At 35.1% G+C, this 15012-nt stretch overlaps 1 protein-coding gene across 1 annotated transcript in view; it reads left to right on the top strand.

Annotated features, from left to right (window-relative positions):
* The window catches only part of SEMA3E (semaphorin 3E), a 243878-nt gene that overhangs the window by 210399 nt on the left and 18467 nt on the right, over nt 1-15012 (top strand). Inside the window, exons 10-15 of the mRNA XM_021689557.2 lie at nt 516-660; nt 2850-3072; nt 5553-5644; nt 8270-8311; nt 9921-10087; nt 14174-14241. Coding sequence (XP_021545232.2) covers nt 516-660; nt 2850-3072; nt 5553-5644; nt 8270-8311; nt 9921-10087; nt 14174-14241 — 737 coding nt within the window. The remainder of the gene's footprint in view (nt 1-515; nt 661-2849; nt 3073-5552; nt 5645-8269; nt 8312-9920; nt 10088-14173; nt 14242-15012) is intronic.

Below are 15012 nucleotides of genomic sequence, written 5' to 3'. Positions count from 1 at the left end.
ACAAAGCTCCAAAGTTTCATAAGACTTTAACTTGTTATTTGATCATAGACACTGAGAAATCAAATAAAATTTGAACAGAATTAGCAATATTAACGGCATAGTGATTAGGCAAACACTGTCTACTCTGAATGTGAAACAACAGACAAGGAGATAAAGCTTAAAATGAATCATTCAACTTGGGAACGAATCTTTTTAAATATTCGGTCCATATTTTCCTTCACGAAAATATAAAAACACAATCTAAGATTTAGCAATAATAAAGTGAGGTGACAAATGTCACTGTTTTTAGTCTAACAATGTCATTTTCAGTTTATTGTAATAAGGTAAAGAAATGGTAAGTTTTAGAGTTCCAGTACTTGAAATATTACAGTAGTTAATATTTCTAGAATATCCTCTATTTAATAGATTGCAACTTTGTTATCCAAAAGACTTCATCCTTATCTCTATAGTCTGAAGAGTGTGACTAGCTGACTGCTAGTCAGTTCCAGAATAGTAATTATCTTTTTTTTTTCCAGTAATATATTTAGAGGGCATGCAATATGTGTCTATCATATGTCTAGCATCCGGGCAGCCTTTAATGGACCATATGCGCATAAGGAAGGACCTGAATACCACTGGTCACTCTATGAAGGAAGAGTCCCTTATCCAAGGCCTGGTTCCGTAAGTTTGGGCATTTAACAAAGTAGTCTTATTTTTTAAAGGCTCTCTTAGTAATATTTTGTTCAGTGTTTCAGATGCTTTACAAAACTTCCATTAAACAGTTAAGAAATTCTACACCCCAAAATGTGCTTGATTACTTGTACAGTAAAGAAATATCACTTCTTATATCTGGTTGTATGTTTTTTATTTAATGAGAAAATCTGTGATGGGTACATCTTAGCACCATTATAAAGTCTGTATTATCATTGATATTTTGGCTAAGGGGCCCCAACTGAAACTGTATTTTTAAGATACACCGGTGAACACAGAAACATCCACTAAAAAGAGTATCACATTCCTCCCTTTCTTCAGAAGAATTAAGGCCACGTGCAATTTCCAAGGGGGAAGAAAGTTACCAAATAATTACATTGTAATATTTGAGTCGGCCTCTAAGTTCCCTAGGCCAAATTTTCTCCTTACTTTTCACTTTAGCTTAACTGGGAGAAGCCTTTTCTCTTCCTCGCCACAATACTTAGCATCTCATTCAATATCCTTGCTGGCTCCTGGGAAGAGAAATGCCAATACAAAAGTGCAGCTAGAGTTCCAGAAGTTTTGCTGCTGACCTCTGCCCTTGTGCTGCTGAGAGGCAGTCCTCGTGCTCCAACTCGCCATGCAGACTTCTGTGCTTTTACTTACACGTGTATGTAAAAACGATGGTGACCATGCCAATGATGATGATTTTGTATCGTGTGTTCTGTGCACAACTAGGTTGGCAAAGTGTAGGCTCATTGTAGGTGCTCATGGACCATGGAGAACTGACATTTAACTTGCTGTACAAGTCAAAGCCTACACTTTTTTGAGCAGCTGGTGAAAACCCATCACTGTGCTGATTCCTCAAGTACTTACAAGTCAAGTAGAAACCATTTTTGCAGAGCCAAAATCCAAAGTGGAAACAAACCTTCCCTCCATTAACAAGTGTAAAGCTTTACCATTTCAGTCATTCTCACCAGCTTAAAATTGTTACTTCCAGTAAGACATAAAGTATACTTTATTTCACTGTATTGATTGAAATTACAATTTAAATGGAGAAAACCCACTCCTGTGGCTTTGCTGGAAATGCTTCCTGAAACCACATGGTATTAAAGGAGATTTGGAGGAAGTGACTGGTTACTGAACTGCTTCCAGGCTGGTCTAGAATGTTTCCAATTATGTATCATGTAAGTACACTCCAGTGAAAAATTCAGGCCAAATTAAGAAATATGACCTGAATTTTAAAACAAACCATTAAAAATGCCCTCTTTGCAGAATCTGATTACTACACCTACTGTGTTTATACCCGAAAGTGGAAAATTCCTTATCAACATAATCATTGCAGTTGCTGCTGATTCTGGAGGGAAAAATACAAAATGAGGGAGTGCTTAGTAACAAGTATGAATCAATGTAGTTAAAGGTATTCCAAAAAGTAACTGAGGTGCTGTTGAACATTTATTTTTTGAGTCAGTGATTTAAGAATTCAGACATGTTATAGCAAGTATTTCTCGTTTTCTCAATTTATTGTGTTGAATCCAGACAGAAATAATATAAATTCATATGGATTACAGAACAGAGAGGGGTTTTTTTTCTTTAATTAACACTGACTGAATTTGAATAGGTTTCTTTGTTACGGCACTAAAATTCTATCGTCTGTGAGTCCATTGGAACCATCACATTATCTTATTAGTCTCAGTAATGGGAAAACTATTTTGTGCAGTTGTGATCCTTAATCCAGGGCGGGGGATTTAACACAACAAAGAAGCTTTTTGTTTTGCTATGAAAATACTTTGTTTACATTCAGAAGTTAATTTACAATGTGAAAAAATAAATATCAGAAAACGGGGAAATAATAATATTTATGATGATACACATTTTTACCATCTTCGAATTGTACCAGTATTATTTAGCACTTCATTTTTCCAAGATTTCACTATTTTCTGTGTTTTTCTAGAGCTGAATGTTTGGAATGATTCAGGCTTTCTCTGCAATCTTTAATGCAGATTTTATTTCTCTAATGATTTTATTTCTCTAATGAAGAATATGTAGTTGCTAAATATTTCTAACTGCAGTTGGTTAATTGAACACATTCAGTTTTCTGATTGTTTTTGTAATTGATTATAAACGTGCTCTTTAGGTTTAAGGCAAAAAAAAAAAATTTTTACCTATTTGTATTTCAGTGTGCCAGCAAAGTGAATGGTGGGAGATACGGAACCACCAAAGACTATCCCGATGATGCCATCCGATTTGCAAGAAGCCATCCACTTATGTACCAGCCCATAAAACCTGCCCATAAAAAACCAATCCTGGTAAAAACAGATGGAAGATATAACCTGAAACAAATAGCAGTGGATAGAGTGGAAGCTGAGGATGGCCAATACGATGTCTTGTTCATTGGGACAGGTAAAGAGATTAGAAAGTGCTGAGACATATATGTTGAATCTTAAAATCAGTAACATTATTAGTACTTTAAAAACCTATCCACAAATCTCCTATTACTCCATTAGCCTGTTTGCACACTGCTTATTCCCTGAAATGGAAGAGAGAATTTGGGGCAGTTAAAACGCATAATTCCTGATACACAGTCAATACTTAGTATCTTTGAACAAGTGACTAAGTGAAGGATTGAGTAACTGATGTTAATAAACAACACTGGTTCCAAGCAGAACTTCTCATAGAGGAAGGAGGCCACCATAGCAAGGATGCTTGTGCTGTCTGTCCCCAGGTCCATTGCCACCTTTGGCTGTTCAGTAAGATCTCAAGGGTTCTGAAGCCACTTGGGACAGTAGCTTCACCTAAATCTATAATCACATCAAGGCTTATCAGGCCCCATCAGAACCAACCATTTGTACCAAACAGGCCAAGTGTTACCCATAATGGAGGTAAACTTTTAGAGTAAAGCTATAATACTCTGAAACAAAATAATAAATATGCTAAAAAGTGAAATTTTCAAATTACAACTTCAATTAATTCCATACATTAGATCTAGCTTGGGGAACAAAACCTGGAATCTTTTAGCATCTGGGTAATATAGGACAAACTCTGTCAAGTACTTTAACATTCTGTAGACACTTAAAAAGCCTTTTAAATTATCATTTCTTTCTTTTCTTCATATTCATGATAGTCATTTCTACAGCAATTGCTATTTAGAAGAGTAATCATCCTACATTCTACAGAGACATTGCATATACCCAGATCAGGAGCCAGGCTATAATATTAATACTGGTGCTTGGGCTTCTCCATTCATACTTTTTGAAAAAGCAAAGATAGAAGTAAGGAAACATTCATCTGATTTGCAGAACTTGCTCTCTGGTGTAGGCAATATTTTACTCTTATTTTAGGAGGTTCATGTTAATAATATGCTTTGCACTGTGGTTTCAAGATTAACAAAGCATCACATTCCTTTAACAAACTTAAAATTACTTGGCCATGCATGAATTCACTCATAATGACATCTAGTAGAGCTTTTTTTTTTTTTTAAAGTTCCATAAGCAAGAATAATATTTGATAGAATTAAGCATGGGAAAAGGCATGTTATTTTTAAATGTCCTGGAAAGTGGCAGTCATATACAGTATATCAGTCCAAGACTGTTTTTGGAAATACTTTCTTGTTAGCTTGACCAAAGCTGTTTAAGAGAATTCCAGAAATATCAGATATATACTTATGCTATCATGTAAATGATGTTTAACTCAGAGATATCATCATACTGAGCCACAGCTTAACAGCACAAAAGAACATATTTGGTGAAAGTGTGATGAGTACAACATTGGAAAATCCCACAAATGATAGTTATTTTTCCACACGTGCCTTAATACTGTGTGTGTATAAAATACTGTATATAGGGAGAGAAAGTCCTTATTGCAAATCACTAGTTGCAAATTAATGATTTGAATTTCATCTTTGCTTTTTGCTTGATATAATAATAATTGAATGTTTATTATGTGTTCTCGGCTTAAAAATTATAGTTTGTATTCCTTTTCATGTACTATCCAGGTAATTGTTACTAGTTTTATTTTAAACAAATTTTATTAACCCAACCACAAAATTTGAGAATTTTTAAACAAATTACTTAAATACCATATAATTCTTAGGTCAGTACCTCCAAAGTGCTTATTCTTTCTGAGCTGTTTTTAGCACTACATCAAATTATTCTTACAGGCAAGTAAGGGTCTTATTAAATTTTTTATTGAAAAGACCATGCTCAGAATATCAGGTATAATAAAAATTAGATAGAATTTTAAATTATGAATTTAAATTTATAAAATTATTGATAATTATGGGAGCTAAATGATTAATGCAAGAGTACTTATACTGTTCTCTCAATAGTATATACTTGAAACTTTTCTTATTAAAAGTGTGTGTATATATATATATCATACCAAATATCATTGTATATATATATTTACATTTTGATTTCTCAATCTTTTTTTTTTAAGATTTTATTTATTTATTTGACAAAGAGACACAGCGAGAGAGGGAACACAAGCAGGGGGAGTGGGAGAGGGAGAAGCAGGGTTCCCGCCAAGCAGGGATCCTGATGCGGAGCTCAGTCCCAGGACCTTGGGATCATGACCTGAGCCCAAGGCAGACGCTTAATGACTGAGCCACTCAGGCACCCCTGATTTTTCAGTCTTTAATTGAATTTCTGAATCATATTATTTGAAAAATAATTACGTATTATTTGGTCTTATTTTTTAGCCAAGCATATAAAGTTATATGAACATGTAAGTTGTCATATTGCTTCAGCTAGTAATGATTAAATGTTTTATGCATCTAAATCTCAAAGCATATTCAAATTCGTAGTCCCTGCATGGTTTTTAATTGTTTTGAAAACCAGATTGTGGCAAACTTCTGGTTTATCTCTTCTTTTCCTTTCTTACAGATAATGGAATTGTACTGAAAGTAATCACGATTTATAACCAAGAAACAGAATCAATGGAAGAAGTAATTCTAGAAGAACTTCAGATATTCAAGGTATTTTTATAAGAAAAAAACAAAATAGCCAACATTTATATATTACAACGGCAAATGAGTTGTAAATAGGAAAGATGTTAGATCAGTTTTTTTTCCAACAGGTATATTGTGAATTCAGAGTGAATTTGAAGTGAGGAATGGTTTAAAATCTATGTGATTATTGCAGACTATTCAAATGAGAAGGCCAGTATTTGCCCAGCTAGCATGAAAAGAAGTTCAGTATATGAACTGTGACTTAAAGAAATACACATACCACATATGAATTCCAGAATCATTATTGCAAAGTCTCATTTTACAAATGTACTACCAACATAGACAATTAAAGCAGTAGGTTTCATGTTGTGGACATTGTGATACTGCTTTTTATCATAACATATCAATTGCCACAAAGAATTTACCAAAAAAGAAAACTAAAAAATGATAATGCAAAGATTAGACATGAAATTGTATGTATGTATACACCTACACACATACACACACAGACTCAAGTGTCAATATTTGTGGCAGGTGTGGTCTTTAAAATCACCGTGAACACCACATTAGTGAACACTGGCCAGTGCTCCTAGGGGACATACAGGGTTAGGTTCCTGTGAGTCTCTAGTCACAACATTTTTATCAACTGATCAATATATAACTTTGTTCTTTTTGTGTTTTTAATTGAAAGATGCCTTATTTAGTATATATTGTTGATTAACATGGAGCCCATGGGCCATGGCACTGTAACGAATGCATGAACAGAGCTTACTTAACACATGTGTTTTCCCATAATACACATCACAGCCTTTTGAAGCTTTGAAACACTAGACAGCACTTTAGCGCTTTGCTTAGAGGCCATTTTAAACATCAAAATTGCCAATAAAAAGCACAAAAATGTGAAAAACATGGCATTAAATAGACCATGAAAAGGACACTTGTTTAGAATATGAGAGCTGAAACAGGAAGGCAGAGTGTCGCATTCACAGATCTCAGCTGGGGTTGTACTCATCGGGCAACCAAAATTTATTGCCTCTGTGTGCCTGCATGTGTCCACGAAGGACCACAGAACACTGTAAGTATTAATATTGGGAATACAAATAAATTTTAGCAAGTAAGCAAATGTGTAAAAAAAAAAGTCTGCAAATTATGAAGATTGTATATGTTTGTAATGGATACATATGAAAATATCTTTATTGATGAAAAACAGTTTGTTTCACCTTGGCTGTCCTGGAGATTAGATTCCCCATAGCCACACCCGATGTTAAGCATGTTCCTACCTCAACCAGAGCAGCTATGTTTTGTTGATCTTGCATTACTGGATTTCTATGTCAGATTTCATTTCACATTAGGGACCATAGCACTTGCCACGGGGTTTTGCTCATATCAACCCTAAGAAACATTGTCACCTGAATGAACAAATGAGGGCATGCCTGCCTGCTTAAAGGGTTCTGTAGTTTAAAATATTGAAAACAATATTGACACAGGGGATCAGATTTTCTCTTTAAAAAAATAATTCTTTGGGGCGCCTGGGTGGCTCAGTTGGTTAAGCGACTGCCTTCGGCTCGGGTCATGATCCTGGAGTCCTGGGATCAAGTCCCATATCGGGCTCCCTGCTCGGCGGGGAGCCTGCTTCTCCCTCTGACCCTCCCCCCTCTCATGTGCTCTCTCTCTCTCATTCTCTCTGTCTCAAATAAATAAATAAAATCTTTAAAAAAATAAAAATAAAAATAATTCTTTGAAGGATAATCATCCACAGAGTGGATCCCACCTGCCTGATGCTTGTGTACTGGCAGAATCCATCTGAGTTTGTGGTACTCATTGGAGGCACGTTAGTCTAAATCACCATCCTTAGAATAACACACAGGCTCTCAAAGCTATGTGATAGATCATCTTTCCTCTGTTGCAGTTCAAAGACAATGAAGTTATTCATCTTGCTCAGAGCATCCTGGGTTCATATTGATTGACCAGGATAACACCAACAGAAAAAGTATTTTATTTAGTCTTGGATTTAAACAAAGTCACTTGGTTTGTTAACAGTATCACCTATTCAGAGACATAACTGTTTCACTTCTAATGGTTCAAATACTTTATAAGAAAGAACACTGTGACTCTGCTATTTATTTAAAGATACTCGAGTTTCTGGGGCGCCTGGGTGGCTCAGTCGGTTAAGCGACTGCCTTCGGCTCAGGTCATGATCCTGGAGTCCCGGGATCAAGTCCCGCATCGGACTCCCTGCTCGGCAGGGAGTCTGTTTCTCCCTCTGACCCTCTTCCCTCTCGTGCTCTCTGTCTCTCATTCTCTCTCTCTCAAATAAATAAATAAAATCTTTAAAAAAAATAAAGATACTCGAGTTTCCAAAGCTTGAGTAATATTCAAATGCAAATACAAAAATTACACTTCAGGAACAAATAGTGAGCTATTTAGATTATCCACTACTTTTTTACCTTACATATCTGTCCTATTCCATTAAAAAGAGTTCTTAAAAGAAAGCTATATTTAATGTAATTATATGTTCCTATTGATTTGCTAAAATGGAAGCTATAGGCTAGCATAGAACTAGTCACATACCTAATATGAGTTCACATGGTTTACAACTATATTAAAGTATGTTCCTGTATTTCTTAAAAACTTAAAAAATATTTTTTTCAGGATCCAGTTCCTATTATTTCTATGGAGATTTCTTCAAAGAGAGTAAGTTTGTGTGTATGTGCATGTGTACGTGTTTGTATCTGTGAGTCCAGGTCAAAGATAAAGAGCAGAAGTACATGTGCTTATACATGAACAAGTTACAGTTTTATTGTGATGAAAATATATGTGATTTACATGTAATAGATTTATTTTTCTATTAGAGGAAGGTAGATAAGAGTAGATGTACTTCTAGTATCATGATAGGATATAATTCTGTAATTTTTTTGTTAAAGTTTTTGCAAAAACAACAGTAAATGATGGTAACACAAGAGTGTGCAGTGAAACACAAACCTCCTCTCCACTTTACTAGAACCAGTTTCTGGTGCAAATTTCTCCAGAAATATTTGTTGCATATATTATCTCAAATTTATTTATAAATAACCATTTATGTTTAGGCAAACAGGAACATGTAATGTTACTTGTTCTGCTACTTATTGTTTTTACTTTACAATGTATCTCACAGTTTATTCCCTCATTCTATGTATATATCTGTATCACTCTTTTAAATGGTATAGGTTAGTGTGCACTATTGTTGGGAATGTAAATTGGTGCAGCCAATATGGAAAACATTACAGAATTTCCTCAATGTATTAAAGATAGAACATATGATTAAACAATCCAAAGGAAACAAAACACTAACTCTGAAAGAAATCTGTACCCACATTTATTGTGGCATTGTTTACAATGGCCAACATGTGGAAACAACCTAAATGCCCATCACTGGATGAATGGATAGAGAAAATGTGACCTATTTGTACAATGGAATATTATTCGGACACAAAAAAGAAGGAAATCCTTCCATTTGTGACAACATGGTGGACCTTGAGAACATTACACTAAGTGAAAGAAGAGAAGACAAATACCATATAAACTCACTGATACGTGAAATTGAAACAAACACAACAGAAAAATGAGCTTGTTTTTTACAGAGAACAGTTTGGCAATTGCCAGAGGCAAGGGGTGGGAGGTGGGCAAAATGGGTGGACAGGATCAAAAGGTATAAACTTCCAGTTATAAAGGAAGACCTGGGAATGTAATTTATGGCATAGTGATTATAGTTAATGATACCCTAATGTATATTTGAAAGTTGCTAAGAAAGCACACACAAAAAAACCAATTCTACCTATATGTGTTGAGGAATGTTAACTAGACTTACTGTGGTGATCATTTCACAATACATACAAATATTGAATCTTTATATTATACACCTGAAACTGACATAGTGTAATTTATCAATTACATCGTAGTTTAAAAAATCCAAAACAACAACAAAAGGCCATTTACTTATCCAGTATGTTATTGGACACCTCTAAAGGTCTTTTAAAAAGACCTACAGTATTAAATGATGAAAGAGGCTTTCTGTTTAACAAAAGAACAGTCAACTTTTTGAGATTTTGTCAAGCTCACTTTAGCAATTTTGTTTACGGGCATCCAGGTCTATAAATATATTTCATATCTTAGAGGAATGAAAGTACCAGTGTTCCGTTACCCATCCTGAGTAACTGCAGTAATTTAAATGAATATTCACAGAAGTGATTGTGTATAAATGTGAAATTCAGTGAGCGTTCTGTCCCCTGCTGCTAGCAGCCTCTCTGTTCTTTGATGTCTCTAGCAACAGCTGTATGTTGGATCTGCTTCTGCCGTGGCCCAAGTCCGATTCCATCAGTGTGACATGTACGGAAGTGCTTGTGCTGATTGTTGCCTGGCTCGAGACCCTTACTGTGCCTGGGATGGCATATCCTGTTCCCGGTATTACCCGACAGGCACCCATGCAAAGAGGTGAGAGAGGCCTCAATGGGCTATTTCCCTTGTTTAGAAAAGCCATAACACTTTCTAAAATATTTTTCTTTCTGCACACATCCCATGAAAATAACCATGTTGGTTTTGTTTAAATAAGCCATCGTAATCATACTTTGTTCATAATATAAGCTTTGAAAGTTGAATCTTACCTGAAAATAACTCCTATCAATTACTGTGTAGAGATTGGCGTTTTTATTGGGTTTTTAATTTCTTTTTCACCCATGTTTGAATCAACTCTTCCCCCTCCTGACACTGTTGCTGCAAGACATGAAACCAGTTTAGATAAACTTAAAATGTGGAAATGGCAAGCCACCACACGTGAGGGATTCAAAGACTTGAAAGAAAAATAAATAAATAAATTCTAAAATACATCCTGCATTTGCCCCGTGTCCTCTCAACCAGCTGGTCTTCATTTATTTCATTTTGAAAGTGAATATTTTAACTCCTAGGCAAATGTATGACCTGTATAATTAATGAAACATGTGATTTAATTCAACACAAAGGAAAGGTACTTCGAGACCTCCAAACCCTAATGTGTATAATTCAGCAAGGTCATTGCCACTTGTAAAAGAAAGTAAATCTCAGGATTCTTTGAACAGGAGATCTTGAGGTCCAGAGAGTATTTTGAAGGATGGAGATATTTCTTCACTCAAGCCATATGAAATTGTGCGTGCTTTGTGGGGAAACATAAAGGAAAATATTTTTATTTATTATAAAATAAGCATTTACTTTTTTCTCCTAGTAAAGTGGCCAAAGACAATATAAAGCAAAAACATAGAACTATGTACGGTTTCCTTACTGAAAATTAAGTTTTTGTTAATTTCTATTATTTTTACTCTTTCACTCTGGGTTACTTTTTTCAAACTTTTTTTAAAATCTCATTTAATATAGTTATTATATAAAAATCTCAATAATGTAGTTACTATTTTTATAAATTTACATATACAGTAGAATCTCGTTTGTAAAAAAACGTAGTCACTCATTCAAAACCTTTGTTAATTTGATGTTAGCGAAATTAACATTCATTCCATTGAGTACTTAAAGAAAGCATATCATAGGTGGATAGTGAACAGATGCTTTGAAAGGATATTTGTTAACTAAATAACTTACCAACTGTTTTCAAGAATCAAGCAAATTGATTTTGTACAAATGCTTACTGATATTTAAAAACACTGCTTGAAGAATATAGCCATGTTCCCATGTAAAAATAGTGTTCAATGATTTATTCACACACTATGCCAACTACCATACTATGTGCACGGAGGATGAAGAAGTGGTCAGTACTCTGGCTATATGAAACTGGAACCTGAAGTGGAAAATGGAATTGTAAATAAGGATGATAGTAGGTCACTACTGAGCACTTACTACATATAAGGTACTGGACTAAGCACAGTACACATTATACATTATTTAATTCTCAAAATAACCCAGCCTTTGAGCTCAGTCTTATAGGTGGAAATATAAGAAGATTCTAGTTAAAGGGAATCGTACAAAAGGCATAGAATGTTCAGGGAAAACCCTGTAGTTCCATAGGGTAGGAGTAAAGTAACTGGTTCTCAGGGTGGAAAGGTAATTTCACCGAAAGTAATAAAATGAATTATTTTATTGTTATTAGCAACAATAACAGTGTTTGCAAGCCGTGCATCAAATACTTGTGAATAACAAGGTTTTGTTTTAGGCATGCAATAGGGGTGACGAATGAATTCTTACTAAGCAGTTTCCATAGCTAGATACTTCTTGATCCATGCTACATCTTATTAGAGTATACATCCACAAGCTTGATAATATATTTACAAAGGGTAGACAAAAAGTTATTTAGTAAAAGTCAAACGAATGGGCAAAATCTTAGGAAGGTGCCCAATGCTCGAGTTAGGAGCCGCTGTGTTTGTAAATGAATGAATTCAGTTCAGTGACAAGTTATGGAGATCTTTCACTGGTGTCAGATTCTTTTGAACCATCACCCACCCCTGGAGGAGAACTTTTTGGATGGGTTCCAACACATGAAGGGAAAATAGTTTGCTTTTACAGCAGATCGTTGTTTCTTCAGACCTGACCAGCAGCAGAAATTGAAAACTGGTCATTAAAATAAATACTTTTCTGTTCACAGAGTGAAAATGAGTCAACAGAGGAAAAACATTAATTCGCAATCCAAACCACTTGTTTAAAATAGCCTTCCAAAATACACTATAATATATAGAGCTAAGTCTTTTACTTCCCCTGGCTCTTGTATTTTGTCTGTTTCCGGTGTTCTCTTAAAAAGTTTCTAAGTAGCAAGAGATAGAAGAAAAATAGGCAACTTTGAGAATAAAAGTCAACTTCAATGAACCTTTCTCAAACTCGTGAACATTTATGGTCTTTTTAATATGCTGAGATAAAGGACAGTTATACAAAGATAGTATAAAGTGAACTGAACCCTTGTTGGGGGATGGGATAGCATGCTTTTTAAATGCACGTTTTCATGACTTTAAACATACTCTTTGTGTTATTATTCACATTGCAAAATTTTGTGTTATTATTCACATTGCGTACCTAGAATTATCTGATTGCACCTCCCTTTATTCTCACATCACTCGTATAATAAACCTGACACAACATTTCTGCAGAGTAGAAACTATTTCCCATTTCCTTGATTTACCCCTGCTCCATTACTCATCACTGCTCAGCAGACTTCGGATTCCCAGTACCAGTTCAATACTTAATGAAGGAAGGAATCCACAAGAGCAGTTTACTTCTCAACCAGAGCTGCTCTCAGTTATATATAGCTGTGCACATGCTAGCATAAAATAATACAGAAGCAGAAAACTTTTCATTTTAGCTCCTTTTTTGTCAAGTTCTTTTTTCAATTTAGCCCAATAGAATGATTCATACAGCGGTTTTAATCTGAACTGTATAATATCCCAGGTTTCTAGACAAAGTCTTCTAATCTACAATCTCTGTATTTTAAAAAAGCAAGCTTTGCACACAGGTCATAATTCTAAAAATTGATTGCAAATAGGCATCTGCTGTAGCTTTCAATACAAGGAAACACTTAAACCATTGTTTTTTAAGTATTGAGCTGTTAACCAAGACCTGAACTCACATGTGAGAAAGCACTCCATCTCTTGAAATGTTGTTCCATTATCATTATTTGAAGGCAATGAGGAGAGCCTAGAATGAAAAAAAAAAATTGAGATTGGAATAGATTTTAGATGTCAGTTAGACCAACTTCATTTTACAAAGGAGGACAGAAAGAACCAAGCAAGAGAAAAGATATGTATGAAATCAGGCAACACGTGAGTGATGGCCTTGGGATTTGAATCTGGTTCCCTTTTCCAGATTTTATCATTGCATATGGTTAAAGCATTTCATTGTCACTTTGGAAGCCTCACCATCTCCCTCTGGGGTGAAACTTCTGCTTTGCCTTCTGTTTTTTCCTCAATCTTGAAGAAATGCCATGATTTAGAAAAGCAAGTGGTATTTTCTCCCTTTATGTAATACTTCTATTTTTACCTCTAATCTGAATTAATATGCTGAAGATTTTGATCTTGGAATTTCAGTGCTAATAATGATAATTTCTGTTGTCTAATCCCACAGAAAGATGCTTATGAATTTAAAACAAGATCTGTACTATAGAATTTTTTTCCCATGGGTAAAGAATGTTGTTATTTTTCAATTATATATCTAAATATATATTTATATAATTTTTATTTAAATAAATAGTCTGACTCGAATCCCACTGTCTTTCCTGCGCACCTCCCTTACCACCCCAAACACCCATTTGAAACAGAAGAATTCTTGTTGCACTAGATTATTAAACAAAATGTAAAGAGAGCTTTCTTAAATTATTTCAGGATCCAGAATTCAAACTCACATGAACACTTAAAGAAGAGTTTTATACAGATCTTACCCATTGAATAACAGTGGAAATATGGGAAACTATGAAACTTGAATTTTATCCTTGTTTTGTATGACAGATCAATTTTTTTTCAGTAGCAGAATACTACTTGAGTCCTTAATGCAGTTGGCTGCATTTTAAAGTCTGCAAAATTGAAATCTGAACATCTAAATACATCTACTTTGTTTCAGGCGGTTCCGCAGACAAGATGTTCGGCACGGAAACGCCGCTCAGCAATGCTTTGGACAGCAGTTTGTCGGTAATCCAAAGAAAATCAATTGCTATGGGTTACTCGGGGTGTACAGTGAAGATAAACTGCAGACTTCTTAAAAGGGTCCTTGTTTCCTTTGTGACTGATATATACTAGAACAATGTTACTGAAAGGATTCTTTTTTCTTCCACGTAGCTAAAATTTTGTGGATTTGTAACACCAAAATTTTAATTTTATGTGGATGTATAATTTTTAATTAGGAAAATTAATTCTATATGCCTCCACGAAGACCTTACTATTAGACCTCAAAACAGGAGGATCTTAGAACGAGACACCACAGTGATTTGTAGGACCTCTCTCTCCATCTCAGCCCCGGGAATATCTTCACCATTTTATGCTACCTATGGTAATCTTATCAAGGGTGATCAAACTTGTATCAAGTCACCTCCTAAGCTTTGGGGTAGAATAAAGTGAAAAACTTTAAGTCTTCCACAAGAGTAGGGAAGCCGAGCGCTCAGGTCGATGGAGCAGATGTGTTTCTGAGGAAAGGTAGTGATCGGTCTGATGGGTAAAGGATGAGAGGAAATTTCTGCTTCAGCAAATACAAGGAAGTCACACAACACAGAAAACCATGGTCCTGACTCTTCACACCATGTAGGTGGTTGGAACTGGCTGTGACTGGTGTCCCCAGTTTCACGAGGAGGTACCAGGGAGATGAAGTGTCATGACTGGGAGACCAGGAGTGCTTATATACAATCCAGAGTTGCATAGCATCAGTTCACTAGACCCAAGGCTGAGTGAACATTTGGTGCAGGACAT

Source organism: Neomonachus schauinslandi, chromosome 12, assembly GCF_002201575.2.
Source record: "Neomonachus schauinslandi chromosome 12, ASM220157v2, whole genome shotgun sequence".
NCBI classification, from domain to species: Eukaryota; Metazoa; Chordata; class Mammalia; order Carnivora; family Phocidae; genus Neomonachus; species Neomonachus schauinslandi.
The sequence above is the reverse complement of the archived record's forward strand: the minus strand, read 5'-3'. Positions and strand labels throughout refer to the sequence as shown.